General features: G+C 41.7%; 1 protein-coding gene and 1 long non-coding RNA gene across 12 annotated transcripts in view; one reads left to right on the top strand and one right to left on the bottom strand.

Annotated features, from left to right (window-relative positions):
* Positions 1–438: 438 nt before the first annotated feature.
* The window catches only part of CARMIL1 (capping protein regulator and myosin 1 linker 1), a 316,540-nt gene continuing 294,166 nt past the window's right edge, over positions 439–22,812 (bottom strand). For 5 of the 10 annotated variants that reach the window (XM_036868156.1, XM_036868155.1, XM_036868153.1 and 2 more), the window contains 7 exons: positions 22,691–22,803; positions 17,152–17,587; positions 13,429–13,510; positions 11,478–11,681; positions 10,134–10,274; positions 7,493–7,642; positions 439–1,469 (listed from right to left, as the gene is read on the bottom strand). In XM_036868156.1, the coding sequence (XP_036724051.1) occupies positions 1,333–1,469; positions 7,493–7,642; positions 10,134–10,274; positions 11,478–11,681; positions 13,429–13,510; positions 17,152–17,587; positions 22,691–22,803 (1,263 nt within the window). In that variant the 3' untranslated portion in view covers positions 439–1,332. Of the gene's footprint in view, positions 1,470–7,492; positions 7,643–7,977; positions 8,003–10,133; positions 10,275–11,477; positions 11,682–13,428; positions 13,511–15,430; positions 16,431–17,151; positions 17,588–22,690; positions 22,804–22,812 lie in introns of those variants that run through there. The other 5 variants (XM_036868162.1, XM_036868158.1, XM_036868154.1 and 2 more) reach the window with 4 other exon arrangements.
* On the top strand, positions 1,466–17,403 carry LOC118903286. Of its 2 annotated transcripts, XR_005021766.1 has the most exons (6): positions 1,466–1,541; positions 2,041–2,219; positions 3,499–3,572; positions 10,703–10,851; positions 16,787–16,887; positions 17,317–17,403. It is a non-coding gene; the product is annotated as an uncharacterized LOC118903286 (long non-coding RNA). The 2 variants fall into 2 exon arrangements; XR_005021765.1 differs by having other exon boundaries at positions 1,476–2,219.

The following is a 22,812-nucleotide window of genomic DNA, read 5'->3' as shown; positions in this document are numbered from 1 at the left end:
CCCGTTTGGTATATCTGAGATGGGGTGTGAATTACTGATAGCCTGATTCTTAGTTTAGGGCTTGCACATGGCACCAATAGGAAAACCATGGTCTGTAACTTAGGTGAAGATTCCCAGACCCCTCCTAGCAGTAGTCCTGCTCATCTCACAGTGCCTTGGTATTTTCTGAGCAACTCAGGCCCCCACTCCATCATCTGGCCCTGTCATTTGGCCTGAGTGGGCTCTCTTGGACACTCGTAATATAACCTTTTGATGAATTTCATCCTTTTGCCAAAGGTGAGAGCAGGCCATGGAATGAGCAGGTTGCATTTATTTGGACTGTAATAGGTTTTTGATTATCTGGGAACTGTGATTATTGTGGATTTTTGGAAAACAAAGTTCATCACCACAAGCCAATCCTCACTAAAAAAGTCACTGGAGAAAGTCACAATTCCACTTGTAAAATCATTTTATTGGTATAAATATACATATGGATAAAATACCTTCAGCATGTAATGTAAGTGAATATTTGTGAAATGTCTTCTTAAAAAGTAGTAGTTTGATTTTTTTTACAGGTGTCAAAGTGTTCTCAATCACACGTTAAAAGCTAATATGCAGACAGAAATTAAAGGCCTTCAAAAAACACAAATATTCATAAAACCTCATTCCAGTCAACTATATACATCAATCTGGGCACATGGTAGAATCAGCCACGGGCCTTTCACTCGGTTCTTAATTTGCTTGTCGATGGTATCGTAAAGGTCACCAGACCAAGTTTAAATGTACAATTCCACATCGGGAAGGAAGAAGTTCCCCATGGGAGAATGCAAAAACCATACCCAAGATCTAATATATATAATTTATACAAATTATTAGTGTGCTCTGTTAATATAATTACAGTGTGCAATTGCATACATCAAGAATAAATTGCTCTATCAAGTCAAGTGCAGATTTGACACAGGTACGTGCAGCAGTACCCCAGGGTCAGCTGGATGGTGTTACTTGTGAGTGTGTGTCCAGTTACTTTGTTTGATTACGTCCCAAAACTCATCTTACAGGGCAAACTGTAGCTGCCTCAGAGAAATTCAAGTAGGGCCCATGGGATAATTGCTGGCATTCATTGAAGGCATATGAAGGAATGCATAGAAATCAAATGCCAAGGGTTGGGAGAAGATCAGACATGTGCTTTGATTACTGAGAGATGGATCTGTTTCAGTTTTGGGGGGGAAAAAAGGACAAAGGAAAAAGCACCAAGAGAAGATGCTTAGGAAGTAGGAAGAGGTGTTGCCCTTGGTTCCTCTCTGATGGCCAGCAAACGCACCCTGCATGGTAAGACTTCTACATGGGTGACCGTTACACAAAAATAAACTCTTTTTCTGCTTCTTCCCCAGAGTCACTGGATTTGCTGCCTTGCTGGCCATCTTTACTGGAGGTCCACTGCTTCTGTTCTTGACACTCCTGGGCCTGCTGGCCCCAGCTTCTCCTGGACACTGAAACAGAAAGGAAAGGAAGTCATTATAGTTGATGAACAAGAAGATGCCAGTGGCCTGAGCAGTAACGGGGTGAGATGCAGGGGCCCTGAACAGTGGGAGGGTTCGGGATGAACTTTCTCAAAAACAACTTGCCAAGTACATTTCAAGACTCTAGACAGAAATTAAAAACAAACCAACAAAACAAAACAGAAAACAGAAAAACCCCAGTCTATGAGAGGGTGAGCCTCTCATAGATGTGGTTGACCATCTGAGGGCAAGGACCCCAGGAGGTGAGGGTGTGGGTGGGAGCAAAGGGAGAGGCCAGGAAGGAGGAGCACTGAAGCCACTCTGCCCCAGGTGACCTCCTCAGTCATAGCTGCCCCCTCATGCAGCACAGAGCACAGGAAACAGAGCCCTGAGGTGGACCATTTAGGGTTGGCCATCCCTGCTTCGGGGACGGGATATAAGCAGAGGCCCCAGTAATCCTTGTCAGGGTTTTCTATGTCTTAGAAAACCTCAGTTTCACTTGCTAGGAAATGAATAAAGTCTTGTAGAAATGAATTAATACTGCCTGTATTCAATCCTCTAGGAACCAGCCTCCAGGTAAAAGAACTGCCATTTTTGTTGCCTGTTCTGATCACATATAAATATGAAGGATCTGCTGTGTATCTACAAAGCAATGATGAGAGAACAATCACCAGACTGAGCCTTTGTGATGTGTCCTGCCAGGCACTCTGTTTTATCATTGCTACTCTTCACAGCTACGGGGTAGGTTCCATAAAACTTGGAATCGGGATTTAAACCAAATCTTTCTCCAATGCCCATGTTCTTTCCAGCTAGATCATAGCTTCACTGCTACTGTACCTTGGGAAAGGTTCCGATGCCACACCCCAGCATGGCTGTTAAGGGTTATTAAATATTACTCACCAAGTCTATTGTAGAGACACCACTTAAGCTAAAAATACCAAACCCATGCACTTCGTGTGGCTTGAAAGAGTACAGCTACCTCACTACTCAGAAGTTTAAATGATCCAAACAGGAACATAGTCCTGGAAAAGCAAGAGGATGCTTCTAATCATTTTGATGTTAGCATTATGCTAAAAAACTCATCTTGGCTACTTAAATGTTTACGCTGCTAAAGAATGGTGTTTCAGGAAGTGAAAGCTCATGAAACCTAATAGTCAAAATGCAAACATAATAAAGTACTTCTCCTGCCCCTCCTGCTGTCAGGGCCAGATTCTGACCTCTAGACAATAAAAATTTAAGTTTAGTTAATTACATTAAATTGAAATTACTCAATTCTGAAAAGGATAAACTTTCAAATCTCACCATACAAGTAAGTAATTTTTTTAAATTTTTTGACTTCTTTTTACCCAACAGCTTTGAGCAAATTCTCAGATGGAGGGGAAAAGCAATGAATAAATGTTATATATTGATTTTTATATTTTAGCTTGAATTGGGTAAAAAAATTAAATGTGTCTGTTTGGTCCTTTGAAAGTTGTTAACAAGCCAGGTTTTGGAAAAGTAAATAATTTTCTATAAATAGTTTGCCCTTTATCACAAAGCCAATTTGATAGTATTCAATAATACTCAAAGTATTTAAGTTCTCAACTTGTGTGTATATTATGAACAGGAGTTAATAGAGAAAATTTATAATATTTTCATCTTGAAATACTGTACAATAAATAATCTAACCTCAAAGTAGAGCATTACTAGTGAAAACTGCTAGAAAATTTTATTCATTCATTTTAAAACTAAAATAAGTATTACTCAAAAATGTCCAACACTACAAGTTCTAAGGAAGAAATAAGTATGGTGATACATTGCTCATTTGTCTTCAGAGCAAACATATTAGCTTTCTTTCTTAGATTAAAACTTTTCATCCTGCCCAATATTTTAGGCTTCCTCGAAATCCCAGGTCTAATTGATGTTACATGATATGTACATCAGATTACTACTACTACTACTACTACTACTACTACTATATACATCAGACTACTCTCTAAAAATGGAGAAATTCATGCAATCAAATATGTTTCTGTCACAGATAAAAACCGAGAACCCTGGACCAGCGCTAAGCGAAACTGAGAGAAATCCAACACAGGAATCTTCCTGAAAAAAGTAAGACTGTCCTTTAGCCTCCATCCAGGTGACACTAGTTTTTGAGTCCTCCAGGGATGGGGGGGTGGGCGGGGGGCAAGTTAACAGGCTCGTTTCTGAGTTGGTAACATAGACCCGACCTGGTACCAGTCATGAAAGCAAAAATTTTAATTTGTCCGACATAGTCACTGAGAGGAATAATAACATGCTCTTTCTAGGGGACTGTCAAAGCAGTTCACTAGGGTGGTGCCATTATCTAAAAATGTATTCTAAAACTATTCACTTTCATTGATTTAACTCTACCAATTGTGAATGTGACAATGAGTCTAGTACCAGGCTGACATTTTCTTTGTATCATAGGTAGGCACCTTTCTTGGATAGGAAAACTGAGGCATGGTGAGATCAAGGAACTAGTTGCACAACTAACTGGTTTGAGTTTGGAAGCCAAAGCACTCAGTATTAGTCCAGATCACTAGTGCAAACAACTTTGTAGGGGGAATGTTCTTTGTCAAGCTTGTTTTCCAGCCTTTAGGCAGCATTATTTGATTGCATGTGATTAGGATGTTAATTACAATTATATTGAAGTAGGTTCAATATTTCTGAATTTAGACTCTACTAATTCAGAGGAATCTTAGGCAGCCTGCTTTAATGTGTGAATTTTTACATTAAAGAAGTGTAGTAAAACAATCATTTTTTTTTTATACCGTATAAAGTCAAGCATAAAGTGCTGGAGCATCTCTATATATGTGTCTATACACATATTTATTACCATTCCAGGTACCATTAAAATTATAAAAGATACTTGAGTAAGTAAACAGGCAATTTATTCAACACAGACACTCCATGTATATTCATATCCTGTCTACAGTGTTGATAACTGGCACAGAGAGGCTCAAATGTGAAATCTGTCATTCTTGAAGATGATCTGATTTTGCGTATATATATATATATATATATATATATATATATATATGCAAATACATACATATGCTAATTTTAAAGCTTCTGAAATGTGCATATAAATTCAGAATTAGAGATTCATATAAAAATTTGAGCTTTTCTTCATTTTAAGCTCCACTGACCTCCATATTTCCAAGGAGAAAACATTATGATGACCTTAAAATAATACTCAGTAGTCGGCCCTGGTTTTTTAATACTTTCTGGCAAGGGCCCAAAGTGCCAACCAACCATTAAATTTCATTTGAAGAATTCACATAGGGGTAGTAGAACCCAGATCTGGTGAAAAATGGGGAACAGAGCACTGGCTTACAGATGATAAGCCACAGCCAAATATCTGTTGGCTATAGGTTGAATTATGGAAGAAGCAAGTGATATATATAAAAGGAATCTCAGAATAAGATGGCCTGTACAAATAGGATACATTACAATGCATATAAAGCCAAAACCGACTGTTTTCTTCAAGAAAATAGGACATACTCTAATAAAAACATCACAGCTTATGATTAAACGTAGAGAGGAAATGATATGAAATTCATATCACTCGATGCAGTTACAAGTACTTCCAGGAAAAGAAAGTAAGCATTTTACCTGTCACATCAATATTAAAATAGCCACACAATTAAAACATAATAATCATGATAAAGATAGGTAGCGTGCTTTGAGAACAATAGCCTCTGTTTCACGGATACATGATTTAGGAAAATAAGAAAGCTATTTTAGCATAAACAAAGCTGTTCTTAAAACACTTAAAGAAAAGTACACACCGTGGTTTAATAGAATTGCTCTGCTGAATGCTATTTGTTAACCAGGAAACTATTCAGAAAGACTGCTACGCAGTTCTCAGGGGTGAAGACAAGTGCTGGGAATCGGCACTAACAAAACAGGATTAAAATATTATACATAAAATTACTTTAATTGAAGCTCCTGTAAAAATTACATTTTTGGTTTCCTGTCCATAGTTCAAGAAATCAAGGCAGCAAAGCAAATCAAGATGGTCCTATTTAATTCCATCAAAATTTGATGCAGCCCATCACAATGAGAATTTTAAGCCGAAGAGGTCATGAAAAAAATCAGAGAGACACAGAATTTCTCGCCTTTCTAGGATTTGGCTTATCTCTGGCTTCATCTTATTTTTCCTCTAACTCAAGGCCTCGCTGGCTGATGCATGTGGTACTGGCTGTCGGGCTCCTCCTCTGTGTGTTGTATAAAGTGCTCTAGTGTCCTCTTGAAGAAGGAACATTACTTGGTATCAAGGGTGCTTTGTTACTAACAAGTGATGTAAGTCAACTGATGTAATAGTTCAAATGTAAATTTCCAAAATCTAGAAACATCTATGTAACCTTGGGTGTCCTTATCAAAAGAGGCACTATATAGAGATAGAGCTTCTGATTTAACATACTCTAAGAATTAATTCTCTCTCCCCAGAAAATAAGTGTCTTAGGTGTTCATTTATGTAATTTTTCTGTGACTTGAAGACAACAGATTTTCTTAGAAAATCTCTTGCAGGGAAAAGAGTTATTGTAATCGTGTGTCTATGAACACACCTACCACAAAGGAAGTACTTTAAAAGTGAAGGACCAAGTTGGTTGGTTTCCTCTAGGGCAAGTGCTACTCGGCCCAAACAGAATGCTCCATGCGTATCTACAGACTACGGACATTGCTTTATGTGGTGGGCATGTCCTCAACTCCACCCTGTCATGTGGCCAGTGTGTGCCGGGCCACCAGGCAAGTCAGAGTACATGGCTCATCCAACAGTGATGGCCAAGAAGGCTGATTCCAAATGCTGTTGCTTGTGGGGGGCTGGTAGATGCTTTCTTTGTTGATTTTGTGTTTAAATCTGTCGAGGAAAGTCCTCAAAGACAATAGTTCCTACCTGAGAAATCGTAACTCACTGGGCTACTAAGCTCTAAGGTGGGAGAGGTTTATCATCAATAATCAAGTGCTAAAGTTTGAGAATGGTTTAGCCTTTTAAAATAAAGGGAAATTATCCCTATTATAAGGTCACTTCCAGTGCCCTGCCCTCTTGAGGGATGTGGGGTTATGGCTAGACTGCGGGGCTGTGGGCACTTTATCCCTGGAGCCAAGACACTCATATGTTAACCTCTGATAAAGTTTTACAGAAAGAAAAAAAAGCCTTCTTCTAAGGGAAAAAGTCCCTTAAGGAAATTTCACATACCAGAATATTTTATATTCTTTTTCTTGTATGATACTAAAATTTCCTTTAAAAGACTTTTCAAGTCATATTTATAAAAAGTTATTAACCAGGGAGAGGATGAATAGTCATAGAAAAGCCATTTCCTCTCTGAATCAGCAGTGCTTGTTCTAAAATTTCCCATTGGAGATGAAAGCTGATTTAAAATCTGTCTCCTGTTTCTCTCCTGGGACTGTCCTCACCTGAAAATAACTTTACAGAATTTACTACAGTGTCAAATGGCAGACAGAAGTCATTGAGTAACTGCTGTAAAATAGTATAAATTGTTCCTAGAGGTTGAAAAGTTAATTAGTACTTCTCCTTTCTTACTAAAGGGTCATAAAATGTTCCCTAAAAGATCATGTGCATCCTTCCCTAAAAGAGTGTAAGGTAAGGTGTTAGACCAACATTGTCTAAAGGATAAACTGTGCTACTCTAAGAATTTCTGACCCCATCCCAGTTGAAATCTAAGACAAAAGAGAGAAAGGGAGACATGACCCTGAATATAAAAATAAACCTCGACGATCACAGAAATTTGAAAGGACAAGTCACCATACTCGAAAGTAACTTGATCCTCCTCATAAGAATTTCTAAATTTAGATTTTTAAGTCAATACTTTTTTGCCACCAATGGAAGGACCATCCTGTTGCCATTCAGAAAAAAAAAAAACCAGTTTATGAATAATCCCTGACCCAGTCCCAGGACAGAAGTTACTCAATTAAAGTTTGTTTTTGTTAGTGCCAGTTCATAAGCTTTGGGACAGTGAGGGATGATAATTGAAGACTCTAACCATTTGTTGGCTGTGACTTCCTGTGCCCAATTGCATTCACTTCCTCTTCTGCAATGGTGGAGTACAGTTTTGAAGGTCTTTTCCCTCTACTGGAAGGCTTGCCACTGTCATGATCTGAATGCCTTTTGTAATAATCTCCTCTTTGCACTACTGAGGAAAAGGGATTCATTTTACCCTTTGTAGTAGCAAATAACATCATGTTGACATTAATATTAAAAAATATTAATATATAAAACTTAAATATCAGCTTACCCACCCCACTTAAGAGTCAAGGAACCTCCAGTGTTGGTCCTGAACAGATACACCATTATCTACAGAATTCAACAGCCAACATTATGGAAATGTCGTGCAAAATGAGGTGAGCGCTGAGTCTGCCCCCAAAAGATACTAATAAAAAGGCCCCTGCGTTACCATTTCGATTCCAAGATGGATTAACGAAAGTCACATTCACTATGGAATAATCCAGAAGAATCACAGCCATTTACCTGTTTCAGAAATGAGTTGGGCACGCTAGTCCAAAGGGAGGCACAGAACAAGGAAATGAAGTAACCAGCATGAATAATATACAAGAAAATAGGAATGAGCACAGCAGGAACATTTTTCTAAAGAAAAAGAGAGGGCTCACAAGCGGCTCTCATTCCTGGGCCAGCTTAGTGGACAAGCTGAAAAATAAACTGAAGTCAAAATATTACCACCTCAGACATTTACAAACCGTGCTCAGACCTCACATAGATTTTCAGTCCAATTTCAGTGTCAAGCGACACCATCAGAATGATCTCGGTGATTAACTTATCCTGGATGCCAGAGGGGAAAGCAATGGTTTCCCCAGCTCTACAGTCTTTAGCTGGAAAGATGGGGTCGCAAACCATCCATAGTATTTGCTGTTGGGGGGAGTAAGGAAGGGAATCAAATATCTATCCCTGAAGCTATGAAATATTTGAGAAGCAACTCATTCATTCCTAAGTTCCTGGGGAAAGAACACCTGAATTTTTCAAAGCAGCAGTGGGCACACGAGCAGCATCCAGTATTTCACCCACTTCGTTAACTAGAGGCTCGTGGGTGACTCTAGGCCTTGTCTGATCCTATAGCCAGGCGTCTTAGAAAACATCATTTTTCAAAAATGTTAAGCAATTATTTCTTGTTCAGCCTTCTCCCCCTTTCTTTTTAATCCTTCCATATTTCCAATGGCTTTTTGATGAGAGGAGCATTCCTACTTACCCCTACCACCCCTCCATGCCTCCCCATTTCTCTCCAACAAAATTCTCTCAGGCATTTTCAAAGCTTCCTTATAAGTAAAGACGCAAGGTCAGCAGTTGCAGAAAGAAGGGCAAATGAGGGGTGGGGCTGTGTGGTGTGAGCGGGCCTATCAGGGACACTCGCTGGCTCCAGTCTCTCTGAGCTGGCACCACCAAAGTTTCCTCTTCCTACACCAAAACTTCCAAAGGCCGTGGCTGTAATACCAAGCCCTGTATTTATTGACTACCCCGTGTGAAATGACTGTAGGTGTCAGCCATTGTTCATGGCTTCAGTTTCTCTGACAGAAGTGGTTTGTCAGCTTTGGTCAAAAACCCCACCTTTTAAAATTTATAGCCAATAGGTGAGTGAAGCTTGTACCCACTTAGTAAATCTGCAGAATGGAGATGAGAAAGCAGTCTGTGTTATTTTTTATTCGACTCCCAATTAACAAAGACAGTACTCACAAACACTTTCTATTAACTTCAACCCAAGACCATCATGAATAAAAGAAAATGGCCCAAAGGAGGAAGATGTCAGAGAGGTCAAAGAATTCTAAAGCATCAAACAATAAATAAGACCAAGCAACTCCAAACCATGCTGAGAGCTATCTGGACATGGGTGACGATGGCTCTAGAATTTCTTTATAGGTGGTGCTTAGAGATGGCAATTACATTACACTTTATGAAGGACAGAACCCCAAAGGCAACTGTGCATTGAACAGAATGGGAGGAGGGGGGGAAAGACCTGGTGGGGTGCGGAAGACACCCCGAACCCACCTCGCCTCCACTGATACCGACATTTGATCTGATTCTGGGAGATGAGATTCAAGTCCCGGGACTACCTTGTTCTGCTCCCACCTCAGCAAATTTGAAGGAACACACTGGTGCCATGATGCCCTGCGTCCACGCAGGTGACACACTTCTGAGGACGAGGAGCATCTGACCTCACGACTGAGGGAGCTAACAAGCCACAGGGTCTCCCAGGCCTGTGTGAGCCGCTCCTGAACCATAGCAACGGTGACTGACAACCAGGGGGAGCTCTTCTGAGCAACGATGGGACCTAGAAACCTACAGGTAGCACCAAATGAGTCACAGAACAATGTGTGTGCACTTCTGATACACTGGGAGTCAGTTCAGGAGCATCTAGAGATTATTATTACAAAGATCTTCGGGCTGAGTGTCTCAGTTACGCTTTTATTCCCTGTATATGGTCCTTCTTTAAGACCCAGTGTCACCAACAATGTTGACTCAAGTTTCTGAACAAAACTGCACTGGTTCCAAAATTTAATCCAAGGGACGCTGGGCTGACCGACAAACTCTAGGATATAAGTTGAGTCCAAGATTATTTCCTTCCCCTTGAAATGACTCTCCTTGGGGAGAGCTCACTCAGAGAAAAAATGTCTTACCTTCCCGGGAAAACGTCCTGGGACTGGGCTGTGGGCTGCCCTGGCTCTCTCTCTCCTTGTCCGAAGGAACCTTTTTCAGGACAGGCGGAAGAAGAGCGACTTTAGGGGAACCCGGGCTGGATGGAGAGTCTGGGATGTCCTCTATGGAGACACAAAGACATGAATCAACCTGTCCCACAAACTGGATTCCTAAAGCATAAGCTGGGTTAATCTTTAAAAACAAATGACTAATAATCTTTTAAAACGCAGCAGAGAATTTTTCTGGCCAAAAACTAGCTTCACAGCTCAGTTGAAGTAACAAACAATAGAGAGAAAAATAATGAAAACTTACGAAGAGTTAAAATCTGCAGATGTGAATCTATCTTGCAGATAGAATTTCAATTTCAGAATCTCAGTGAGCTGGTATTTGAAAATTAGACTGTAAGTGAACTAAATACTCCCTCTGCCTCAAATACAAAGGCTATTTGATTTTCTTAAAATACGTGATAGTTATAACCCATTGCCTTTACCTGTTGTCAAATCCAGTAAAGTGGTCACCATATGTATATAACGTGTATTTGCGCTTTCAGGAGTGGAGGTGCACGTACCTACATACACATACTGAGATCAGTAAGAATAACTTAGAATCATGGACTTTGAGAACCAGATAGGACTGTGGTGAGCACCGTACAACTGGAGAGACTGAACGACCTGCTACGCTAAAAAGATGGCAAAACAGGTAGGATTAGAAGTCTCGTCTCTTGATTCTAAAGGCTGTCCTGTTTCAGTCTAATTGAAAGGATTAACTGCATTGCACTCCTTTCTCTGCTCTATCACCAGCAGAGTAATTCTCAGTTTGGTGTGTGTGTAGGCCGGGCTGTGGTATACACAGACGGTGGGGCTGTGTGCCCATGACATGTTATTTACAAAAACAGGCCCACAGTTTGCAGAGCCCTGTTCTAAACCCTAAATATTTCACAGGATATGGGATTAAAAACACAGCAACTTATGCGTTCTCTATTTGTGGCCCTCATCCTTAAACTGTGGCCTTCTGAAGGGTCGGAGAACCAGGACACAGCTTTCAGAAAGCTACACCGAGCCCTGTCAAGGGGTCAGCACCCCACGAGGCTGCTTTATCCATCCTGCCTCCGAGCTGGAGCCCTGAGCGCAAGGACAGTCCCTGAGTGGGTGACCTCAGCACTGAATGAAGGCACCCTTCAGCCTCTGTCACTCTGGCAGGTTTCTCACGGCCCCTCCCGCACACACGCCCCCCTCCACGTTCACCAGCCGCCCTGGAAACCAGCTGTGGAGGCCCGGTCCTGCCGCCCGGTCATGGTGTCACTTCCTGACCAGCAAAACCCTTACCAGGCCGCGAGGCGGTTCTCGGTTTCTGCGGGATGGTGGGCCGCACCGACAGGCCGGGTTTGGGCGACTGCAGGAGGGGCTTCGGGCTGGTGGGCCTGCTGGAAAAGCTCCGGGAGCTAGAGCCCGCCTCCACCTTGAGCTCTGCTTTGGTGTTCTTTTCTGGTGTTCCCAAACCGAAGCGGTTCTCTGGATGCACTTTAGGCACTTTTAAAATGAAAATGAGTACAAAAACCACTTTACTGTAAAAACCAAAGGTGAAAGAAACCAGTCCTTTGAAGGTAGAAGTCTGGTGCAAACTGCTAAAATGGTTTCTTGTCATTTCTCATCAGATATTTTATTTAATTGAAGTATAGTTGACTTACAATATTATATTAGTTTCACGTGTACAACACAGTGACTCAATACTTTTATAGATTATACTCCATGTTATTATAAAATATTGGCTATATTCCCTGTGCTGTACATTACAGCCCTGTATCTTAGTTATCTTGTACCTAGCCGTCTATACCTCTTAATCCCTAATCTTGGCCCTCCTCCCACCCCTCACCCCACTGGTAACCGCTAGTTTGTTTTCTGTATCTGTCATCAAAGATATTTTAGAACAGGAACATGCTATTCTAGCATGTTTTTAGAATCAAAACACGCTGGTGGAAGACAAAAATTCTTGCTAGAAAAGTGGTGAATTTGGTGGTGCTCTTCCGATCACCCTTGACTATTCCAGAGATGACAAGCCTCATATTTAATAGGGTACATGTCCATACGAGTGTATAGGGGGGACAGCAGGCCTCAATCCATTTGAAGCCGTCAGATCTTCCTTAGATCTGGCACAAGGTACAGGTCTAACCAACTGCAGGTGCCTCCGTTCTGGAGGACAATCCGTTAGGGGTCTGGCTGCAGGTCCTGGGAGAGGAGTGCTGTGCTGATGCCCAGAACCTCAAGTCTAGTGAGAACCACTCCAGGGGCATCAGCTCATGCCCCGCCTCAACAGCTTCTGCTGCCTTAATTATCCAGATAACCGGCAGAAATAAGCCAGCTGAATATGAGTTTTAGTCCAACTCTTACCTTATGAAGACGCTAAAGCCAAACACAAGAACGTCAAACAGTAAAATGAGGTAATTTCTGCACAATTTACAAGTTACTCTCCAGTTTGCATCTAAAGTATCTCACTCTCTTTCTGCACCTGAAAAGTCCGAGGGTCAAAGGAAATCAGATATTCAGGAATATTCAAGCTGAAAGAAAAGAGCATCCCCTCATGTCAGTTAAAAGGGCCTCCTCCCATATACCATGTATGGCGTATTTTTTTTTTTTTATGTATGGCGTATTTTTAAAAACATCAGTAAAACAGAAACAGATTCATAGATACAGAAAACAAGCAGGTGGATTCTAGAGAAGAAATGGGTAGAGGGATGAGTGAAATTAGGTGAGGGAGATTAAGAGGTATAAACTTCCAGGGACAAAATAAATGAGACACAGGGATGAAATGTACAGCATGGGGAATATAGTCAGTGATTTTGGCATAACTTTGTACAGTGGCAGATGGTACTTGACTTATCATGGTGATCATTTTGTAATAGAAATATCAAATCACGGTGGTGTGCACCTGGAACTAACACAGTGTTGTAGGTCAATTATACTTCCATGATTAATTAATTTAATTAAATTAATTCATCAGCCATGTCCCCTCTCCAAATGCCCACAGTTTAGGAGTTCTTCTCAATGAAGTCTCTTCCCTTTGGGAAACAGGGAAAGGTGCCCTGCCCAGGTGCCAGGCTACTATGGTGGGAGGTGTCGGGCAGGTGAAGGGCTGTGGTCTTTTAGGTGAAAGCTGAGAACATGTAACACAGAGGCCCATCCTTGCTCTCCATCTTTATTTGCCTTCTGTCAATCACATTTGACGCATGGAATCAGAACGTGTTTTTCTTAAGGGGGTGACGGCAATGGCCTGACTTACCTGCCCCACCTCCATCCAACCGTTCTGTGCTGCTCAAGGCCAGGCTGGAAGAATCCTGGGAGATGGCATCATTTCCAAGTTTCTAAAAAATTCAAGTGCCCCGCCCCAAAAGTGCATAGTTTTTTAAAGTGTAAGAAAAAGAACAAAACAGATAATAACTGGCAACAAATAATGGCTCCTTAACTCTACTGTCATTACACTGACTGTGTCCGACCTCCCCATCTCCCTGAGGCTCTGCTGCTGGGACAAAAGCATGAGAGACACGCTCTGTTCTGTGTTTACAATCAGGGCTCTGGGGTCCAAAGTGCGGCCAGTTCCTCAGGATGCTCCCCATGGACAGAGGGGCGGGGCCCGAGGGAGCCAGCGGGCGTGGTGACATCTCCTGTTTTTCTGATTGAACACCTAGGCGGGCTCTGCAACCCCTGATGCTCCACGTGATGGGGGCACTGATACTCTAATTGTTTCCAGGACCCTCTCCAGATTGGGTTCCACTGATCTAAAAGCAGTGGAAACCTTCCCAACCTCAGTGTACAAAATAGGTAGGAAGGGGCCTGAAATGGGCAGGGTCTTCCTTGCCACTGAGGCAGAAGCACAAGACACACATCTATAGTTTAGGAGGCAAGTATAAATAAGTCTGAATTAATTTTTTTTAAATCTGCAGGTGGGAGGAGTTTATGATGGCAAAGACAAGGAAGGTGAGATGGCCAGGGAGGAATCAGCCTCTGCTTTATGGGGCAGGAAGTCCACAAGAGCGTGAGGCATTTAGATACAAAAAAGATATGAAGAAAAAAAAAGGCTAGCGTTTGCTCAATGATACCCGAGAACCCTATTGGCAGAGATGACCCACATCTGCCTCCCGTCTAAAAAACAAAAATAAGAGGGGCGGGTGGACCAGGAGGCACGATGATTCCTAAGCCAGTTTGAGCTTCAGCCTGCCGGTTCCTGCTCAACTCACGCTTCTGACAAACCTAAAAAGCAAATATCTGCTGCCAGTTCCGAGCTTTAAATTGTTTCCGATGATACAGGAGAGATGATCTGAAACACAGTTGAGATCTGCCTCGTTACAATCTGCCACAGCCGTGCATCCGCCGGGAGTGCCAGCTGTGTCAGGAGGGAGCGGGGAGCATGGCAGGAGTGCCGAGGAATTTCTCAGCGAGCCCATGGAAGTTCCACTTTCACTAGGGGTGGTTACTGAGCAGGTCTCAGAGGAAGTGTGGACACAAGTACCACAGCGAGAACGGCACGTTATTTGACATCATTATGGAAAAGTGACCCCAAGGAAGGGAAGCCCCGCGCCAGGGGCAGCACGTGGAGCACTCTGAGCCCGGACGCAGGTCCGCAGGGCCAGGAGCTAGCCATGAACTGCCAGCCAAAACCAGCAGGGGGCGCTTTAGTCCCCCCCCCGCCCCCCATGTCTAGAGCCTGGGCCAAACTGGTCCTCAGATGCAGAGTGCCTGACCTAGCCTTTCATAGCTTCTTAGAAGGCAAGGGCGTGGGTATCCAAGCTCAGATAAAAATGATAAAGTGGAGTATTTAAACAGGGCCAGGAATGAAGAGGAGTTAAATTTGTGCCCTGAGCGCCTTGCTTAAGGAGAAACTGCCTTTTAGGCTCATGCGAGTGCAGGGCTGGCATCTGAGAGTAAGGGCCTCCTTAAATTTTATACCCTGGGCACCTCATTTGCCTACATTTAAAATCTAATCCTAGGAGTTGTTTTCACTTTTTCCTTCCAGGCTTTCTGAGGTAGTTATAAATCCCCAAAATGACTGTGCGGAATGAGGATGAAATAACCTGACGTCAGTTGTCTCTGAGTGCAGGCAGCTGACGAGGTGGCCCCAGAAGAAAAGATATGGCCGCTAAGCTTTCAATACCTGTTACTCTCCTTTGTTAATAAATAATAAACACCATACTTTCATTTTCACAGCTCTTTCTGTGAAAATATATGTAATTTTTTAAATAAATACATATATTAAAAGTAAGTAGTGTAAAGAGAATTACTCCAGAGGAAAGTGAAGGCTATATATATACATACACACACATATATATAATATATATATATATATATATTTTTTATCATAGTATATTCACTTCTGGTGCTTATGTTGCTAACTTTATAGGGAACACAGTCATGGAATTTTAGGGGAAATATTCTAAAACTAATTTTCAAAACACGTTCTCATTATTTTATAGTTCTGATAGAACACCCTTGACTGGTTCCAATTTTAAATACTAAGGATTTTTATTCTTGTTTTAATAGACACTAGATGGTGCTCAAAGATCATCAGTATGAGTCTTGAACAAATTAAACCATAAGAATTTTGTCACTTAGAGCCAATTTATCGAATCCAAAGCACCTGGAAAAAAACCGTCCAGCACTTCTCATCTTTCTACCAAAAGGCAGCTATTCATCCATGGAAACAGTGATAAAAATAAACCGCTCATTAATGAAAACAGCACATGCCTTGTTGTAAGGAAAGTCTATGAAACAGGTTGAAATTTAAACATTTCCTTGGGTGTCTGACTCACCAATGATGTGTTCACAGTGTTCAGAATTCTGAGCAGTGAAGGCCACAACATGCCTCCCATGTTAACAGAGTATAGTTTTAGCTCAACCCTTCCCTGCGGGCTAGTGAGTGAGTGAGGAGGGATCCGTAACTAGAAAATTGCTAGATAACAATGGTGCTGGTGGAAGAACTACGGTGAACAGCTGTAAAAATCATGCGGGGTGCAGGATTTAAAAAAAAAAAAATCAGTTGTTTAGAAGTAATATAAAACAGCCCTGCATGTCCTGGTAAACAGTTAACCATTTACTTTCTGAAAATCAAGGGTTCATTGGGATGAACTATTTTATTCTGATTCAAATAAAAATCGACGTGCAATTTTCCTTTCATTGGAGAACCCAGTTTTACAAACATAAAAGAGCTCAGGATAGTGCATAGAAACCAAAACCTGGGTTAAACGTACTGATCTTAGTGATCACAATAAGGATACAATCCTCAAGTAGCTGCAGGAAAAAATAGAGGTAAAAGGAGAAAAAAAATAAACACACAACTTATATTTTAAAAAGAAGTTCAAAAATAAGTAATGCATTAAGTCAGATTTTGGGGGGACTCAGCAATTTTTAAATGATAAAGTGCTTCTTCATAGCAAAAGACAACATATCTCAATGGTCAAGTATTCAATTAATTCTAACAGAATACTTTGACTTTTAAACCTGGAATTTAGCAAGGAACTTTCAGGTTTGGAAAAGGACATAAATTCTGAAATAACTGAAAAATAGATCTCTCTTGATATAACTAGAATCTGGTTTCAATAATTTTATTTGCCTCTGTCAGCTTTCCTATCTCTAATCACCCTCAGGTCTCCATTTGGATTCAACAGACAGTCTTTCCCCAGAGTGGAGCACGTCCCTGGCACAGCTGTCACATGTTTCTATGACACGCACAGGAGCACCTGAGCAGGTGAGACAAGGCCCGTGGACCTTCAGCCACTGCCTGACCTTCCCAGGCTGAGGCTCTCCGGGAGAGCGTGACCCTCATGCCAGCGGGAAAACATGGGAAGACCAGGCCCTCTGGTCTGTGTTCCGGGTTCTTTAGGAAAAAGTCGTGTTTTCGGATTTTTATTTAACCCACAGGTTATTTTTCTGTACCTGTCTTGCCCATAAAAACCGAGTAGAGACAAAAACGACAAAGGCAACCAAGTCAAAACAGACCCTCCTCCCTTACCTTCAGCGGGCAAGCAGCCTTGGCTTTCATCTCCTGCTTGGCCTTCATCTCCGCCAGCAGCCTGCTGCCCATCATTTGGACCCCGTACCTTCGCCCTCCTTGCGGGCTGCCCTTGCTGTCACTCCGGTCCACCTTCCCCACGTCTTCCCCTTGACTTTCTTCTAGGGAGTCAGGTGTTTTGATGTCCTCTACCCGATCAGCACTGCCATTGTGCTCTGCTGGCTTCGTGTCCTTCCTGGGGGTGTCCACAGCTGGGCTTCTGACTCCTGCCTTTGGAGAGGAGAGTTCTTCTGTCATCAAGACTGTTGGTGACCGCTCAGGTTTGGTCCGGGGTTTGATTAAGTTGAGAAAGCCACTTTTCCGAACGTCTCGCTTTTTCTTCTCGTCTCCTCCTTCACTAAGCTCGTGGGACTCTAAGCCTCTTGCTGACCCTCTCCTGTGATTCAAAAGAACAAATCCTGTTGGGTTTACTGTAATTAAAGCTCCAGCAAGAACCAGTCAAAATCGAAATAGGGAGATTGCTGCTTATACAGCAACCATTCTGAAGCATTTAAAAAAAAGTTGACTTTGGAAAGACAAAGGAATGTTGAATATCATCATATCCACACAAATCAACAATGGGAATGTGATGTGACTGGGAGGACTGAGAGCAGAGGTGAGTTTATGTTTAAATGCTGTATGTAGTCAAGCGCCTCTCCACTCGCAAGAACTTCCAGAAAAGGTGGCTCCACCCAAGACATAGGTGGGCGACGGACTGCCTTATTTACTTTGGCGGGCACTGGAAAGGGCCAGATTTCCCCTTAAGCCCCTAAAATCCTTCCATGGTCATTAGATAACATCTGAAATCCCGCCCTAAGTGCTCAAACCAAGATCCGGATCCCTGCTTAAATGTAATACCACTGAAAGAGGCAACAACATGAAAAAGCAGACAGTAAGCTTTGGTAGAGGTCTGTCAGGAAACGGATGGGGAGAAAGTGTAAATGATGTGGGTTGAGTGGGAGGTATCATCACTGCCTTTCACTTAAAGCTGGAAGGATGAATACCCGTTTAGCTGCCCTGAGTCCCCGGGAAAATCCCAGTAAGGGATTGAAAAAAAAAAAGGCATAAACCCCAGAGGGGAGAAAAGGCAAAAACAACAGTTTGGAAGCCAAAATAGTTAGGAGTGAAAACTGACTTAATCTGGGAAAGCTGACCTCTAAAGCATTGTAGGGGAGGCCCTGAAGCAAATGGATTTCAGGTGAAGGGGAGCAAAATGTGCCACCCCATAATATGCCTCTTTGGCACAGGATTATTTGAGGCTGATTATTTTTAAGGAACTGCAGACACAGGAGAAGCTCTGAAAACAGAGTAGTTACCCTTTTGTAAGAGAAATTTACATTTCTAAGGAAAATCTCCATTTGTAAGGGTGTATTCCTTTCAGTACCAGGAAAAAAAGAATCACTAAATCCCTAGACATTTATCAGTGGAGAAGGCAGGGACTTAAACCTGCATAACGACCTTACCCTTGTTTATCTGGTCCAGGATAACCTCCCCAAACTGTCCCCAACCCCATCTTTCTTCTGTCTTTAGCTGAAGATGGTATTTAAGGTGGTAGCGTGGGCCATTTCAGGGAATTATTGTTTTCCTTGGGATCTCACATGTATACAGGGGGTATACATGTTAATAAACTCCATGAAACAAGAATAGTAGAAAAATATGATAGCATAAGTGGAAGACTCAAGGTTGGAAGATAAGACTGAGGAAATCGCACAGAAAGTTGATGGGGGGAGGCTAAGAAAAAGAATGAAAAAATAGAAGAGAAACAGTAAAAAAAAAAAAAAAAACTAGTGGATTAATAGAGGAAACAATAATGGGAGATTAAGAAAAAGAATATAGAGAAAAAGGAAGCAAAGAAATTATAAAAGAAATAATTCACGAAAAACTCCAGAACCAAACAATATAAATTCCCAGATTGAAATGGCTCATTAGTGCCTAGCAAATGGGTTTCAACGAAACAAAATCCAAAAACCCACACAGAGGATATCATCATAAAATGTCAATATACCAGGAGCAGAAAGAAGATCCCAAATGCTTCCTGAGAAGAGGAAAAAAAGAACAAGCCAGAAAGGATCAGGACTCAAGATGACACTGGATTCTTAGAGCAACACTAGAAGCTTGAGGATAATGGGACCAGGTTTTCAAAATTCTAAAGAAAAATGGATTCCAATCTAGAGTTCTGTACCTAGTCACACTATTAAGCAAAATGCAAGACATATGCATTTCAGAAACTCACTTCCCGTGCTTCCTTTCTCAGCAAGCAACCCGAGGAGGTGCTGCACCAAACGAGAGTGAAGTAAGGAAGACGACGACCGGGCCAAAGGAAACAGGAAAGACACAGGAATGAGTGAGGGGAGGCCCCCAGCAGACAGTGAAGGGACATCCCAGGAGGACAGCAGGGGACGAGGCCTACAGGTCACCCTGGGGCTATCAGACAGCAGTGAAGGATGTGCCCAGGAAGATGAAACTGAGAAGACTTGTGGAAATTTATACCTTTACTGGAGACTTTGGCGGGCACTGGAGAGATGTCAGAGATAGGAATACGGAAAACTAAGCAAAGGCAAAAGGAGACAATTGTTAACTCCAGGGAAAATAAAAAGTTGTATAGCAGATGAACCTATTTGCAAAGCAGAAATAGAGACACAGACAGAGAGAACAAACGTATGGACACCATGGAGGGGAAAGGGGCGGGGGGGTGGGATGAATTGGGAGATTGGGATTGACATATATACACACTACTATGTATAAAATAGATAACTAATGAGAACCTACTGCCTAGCACAGGGAACTCTACTCAATGCTCTGTGGTGACCTAAATGGGAAAGGAAATCCAAAAATATGGAGATATATGTATATGTATAGCTGATTCACTCTGCTGTACAGCAGAAACTAACACAACACTGTAGAGCAACTATACCCCAATAAAAATTTAAAAAGTTGTATAGGAAAGGAAATGTAATCATACCATACTGTATAACTCAGCTGTGAATATTTACATGCTTATAATGAAGTAAACATTAAACACTGATGTAACCAACAGTTATGACCTAACTAAATAAGATGGCAGGAAGAGGAAAAGTGTGTGTGTGTATGAGTTTGCCTGCATGCGTTTGGTGGACAGAAGGGTCAGACTGTATAAGAGCTAAAGTATCATCCTCTATATAGTAAGAAATCACCAGTTATGGTTACTATTTAAAACTGAAAAATAAGAAATAGCAACAACAACAAAAAAGTTAAGAAATATGGAAGCAAAATCAAAAGTAAACAGCTAAAGGAAGAGGAATTAATTGCCTCTGGGGAATAGGGAAAGAAACAGCCCCCCGCGTGTTTTTGTTAATAAAAAGCCTTGAAGAACATCTGACATTTTAAACTATGAGGAGCATGTACAACTTTGATTTTCAAACTTCCTTCATACAACCTGACGGTCTGACCTGTGCCTACACCTCTCGTAACAAACTGACAATGGTCTGTTTTTATATAACAAAATAAAACAAATCACAGCTTTTAGTGGATTCCATCATTATTCGACAAAAATTGATGTACCTAGTTCTATGTGTGCACTTGGACATGAAGAGAATCCTCCTAGAGCAGTATCTTTGTAGAAAGTGGGTTTTACACCTTATAAAGTTTGCCCAACTTTCATTCAGAGCCTATTGAAGAAGGAGGCAGCTTTAAGGGCAGAGGACATCACACTGGCGGTGACACCACAGATGATCCAGATCTAACGCGCACAGATCTCTCCACTAACTCAATTTCCAAACTTTGGGAAGAGGAGAGCCTACAGTATTATCTGTTTGTACAGATACAGGCCAAGACTGTCTTGATTCATTCAACCAGTAGTGACTGAGGGCAGTTGATACATTATGGGCTGTGTCAGACACTGAAGTTACAATGAAAAATAAGACCCAGGCATTGTTTGTGAAGAACAGCATTCTTTGGGAAGAAAAGACTTGAAAGCCAGTCATTAAGAAGGATTTTCCCGTTTGGCTCAGTTTATGTTGGTATTGCTTGAATCTTCTGTGCTGAGAATATGTCCATCTATTCCCCACGCTGTAAAAAAACTAAAAACCAAACAAACTCTGGAAGGATTATGTTGCCCTAACAGATGTGTGCAGAGGATGAAAAAAAAAGGGGGGGGGGGGTTGACTCAGCACTAGAGAAAAAGCAATTAATTTGGGGGGTGGGGGGTGGGGGAGGAATAGTCAGGGCTTTCCCCTGACTAGAATAAATGACATTTATTTTGAATAAATGACATTTACGTTGGATCTTGAAGGAGAGGAGAATAGAATTTTCCCTAGTATGCCAAGCTTCAAGTGTCAAAAAGACAAATAATTGGGTCCTAAAGCTTATAACATTAGGTAAGTTATACTGGTATGGACACAAAAATTTAACTTATTCCCACCTCGCCATCCTGCTAAGGCAAGATAAGGCACATCAATCTACAGAACGGACTAGCTTCTTCCTTCCTGGTGCCTGGCCTGTTCACCCTCAGCTTATCAGGATGGTTAAATTCGTTCTTGAATTTGATATCTCAAGGTGAAGAATACTTCACAGACACAAATCCATATTCAGAATGTACTTGGGGATGGATCTGCATATAGTTGGGGATTAAGTAACTTGGTACAAGTCATGCTTAAAGGCTGGAGTGTTTCAAGTTAAGCTCTTACTAAAAGTACTCTTGAATTGTCTTCTAAGGAAACTCCATGTTGTTAATAAGAAAATACAGAGAAAACTTTTTAGAGGCTAACTCTGAAGCCTCTTCACTAATTCTGTTGTCATTTTGACACTGTCTGTTAAAGCTGTTCCATTTAGCAATGATGCAGGGCCCCCAGATAACTCAAATTATGAACATGAGGAATTTTAAAATACAGCTGACCCTTGAACAACGAGGGGGTTAATTCACATATAACTTAGAGTAGGTCCTCAGTATCCGAGTTTGTCCACATCCCCAGATCAACCAACCACAGCCTGTGCAGTGCTGTAGTATTTACTGTTGAAAAAAATCCACAAATAAGTGGACCCATGCCGTTTAAACCTGCGTTGTTCAAGGGACCACTGTAAGTAATTTCAGCCTGCCAACGCCCACTGTCCTAGATATACCCAGGTGAATGTGATGATGCCCTAAGAAAAACACCCTGGGGAGGTACATTTTGTGGTCTGATTTAGAAGAGTACGGTGGTCCTTCAACTAGAGCGTGCCTCAGTATACCCTGGAGGGCTTATTAAAACACTGGCTGCTGGGCCCCACCTCTAGCTTCTGATTCAGTAGGTCTGGGGTAGAGGTTTGAGAATTTGCATTTCCAATAAGTTCCCAGTTGATAGTGATGTTGCTGACCTGAAGATCACATTTGCAAACCACCAGAACAGTAAATCCCCCGTAAAATGTGTCTGTTTTATATATTTATATGAAATAAGAGCCTTAGTACATACTAAGTTTAATTGTAATTGTTAGTAATTTAAATATGAATTAAATAGTATGATTAGTGAAATGACTCTGAACTCACTTGGAATCCATTTTGGTCACCTTCTTGGTGAAAAATTCATCTACACCTTCATCCACTCTCCCCATAAGACCATTCTGTTCACCATCTTGGGAGACTAGGCTGGTAGCACAGCCCTGCAAACC

This window comes from Balaenoptera musculus, chromosome 11 (genome assembly GCF_009873245.2).
Source record: "Balaenoptera musculus isolate JJ_BM4_2016_0621 chromosome 11, mBalMus1.pri.v3, whole genome shotgun sequence".
In the NCBI taxonomy this organism is placed as follows: Eukaryota; Metazoa; Chordata; class Mammalia; order Artiodactyla; family Balaenopteridae; genus Balaenoptera; species Balaenoptera musculus.
This window is presented reverse-complemented; position numbering and strand designations above follow the sequence as displayed.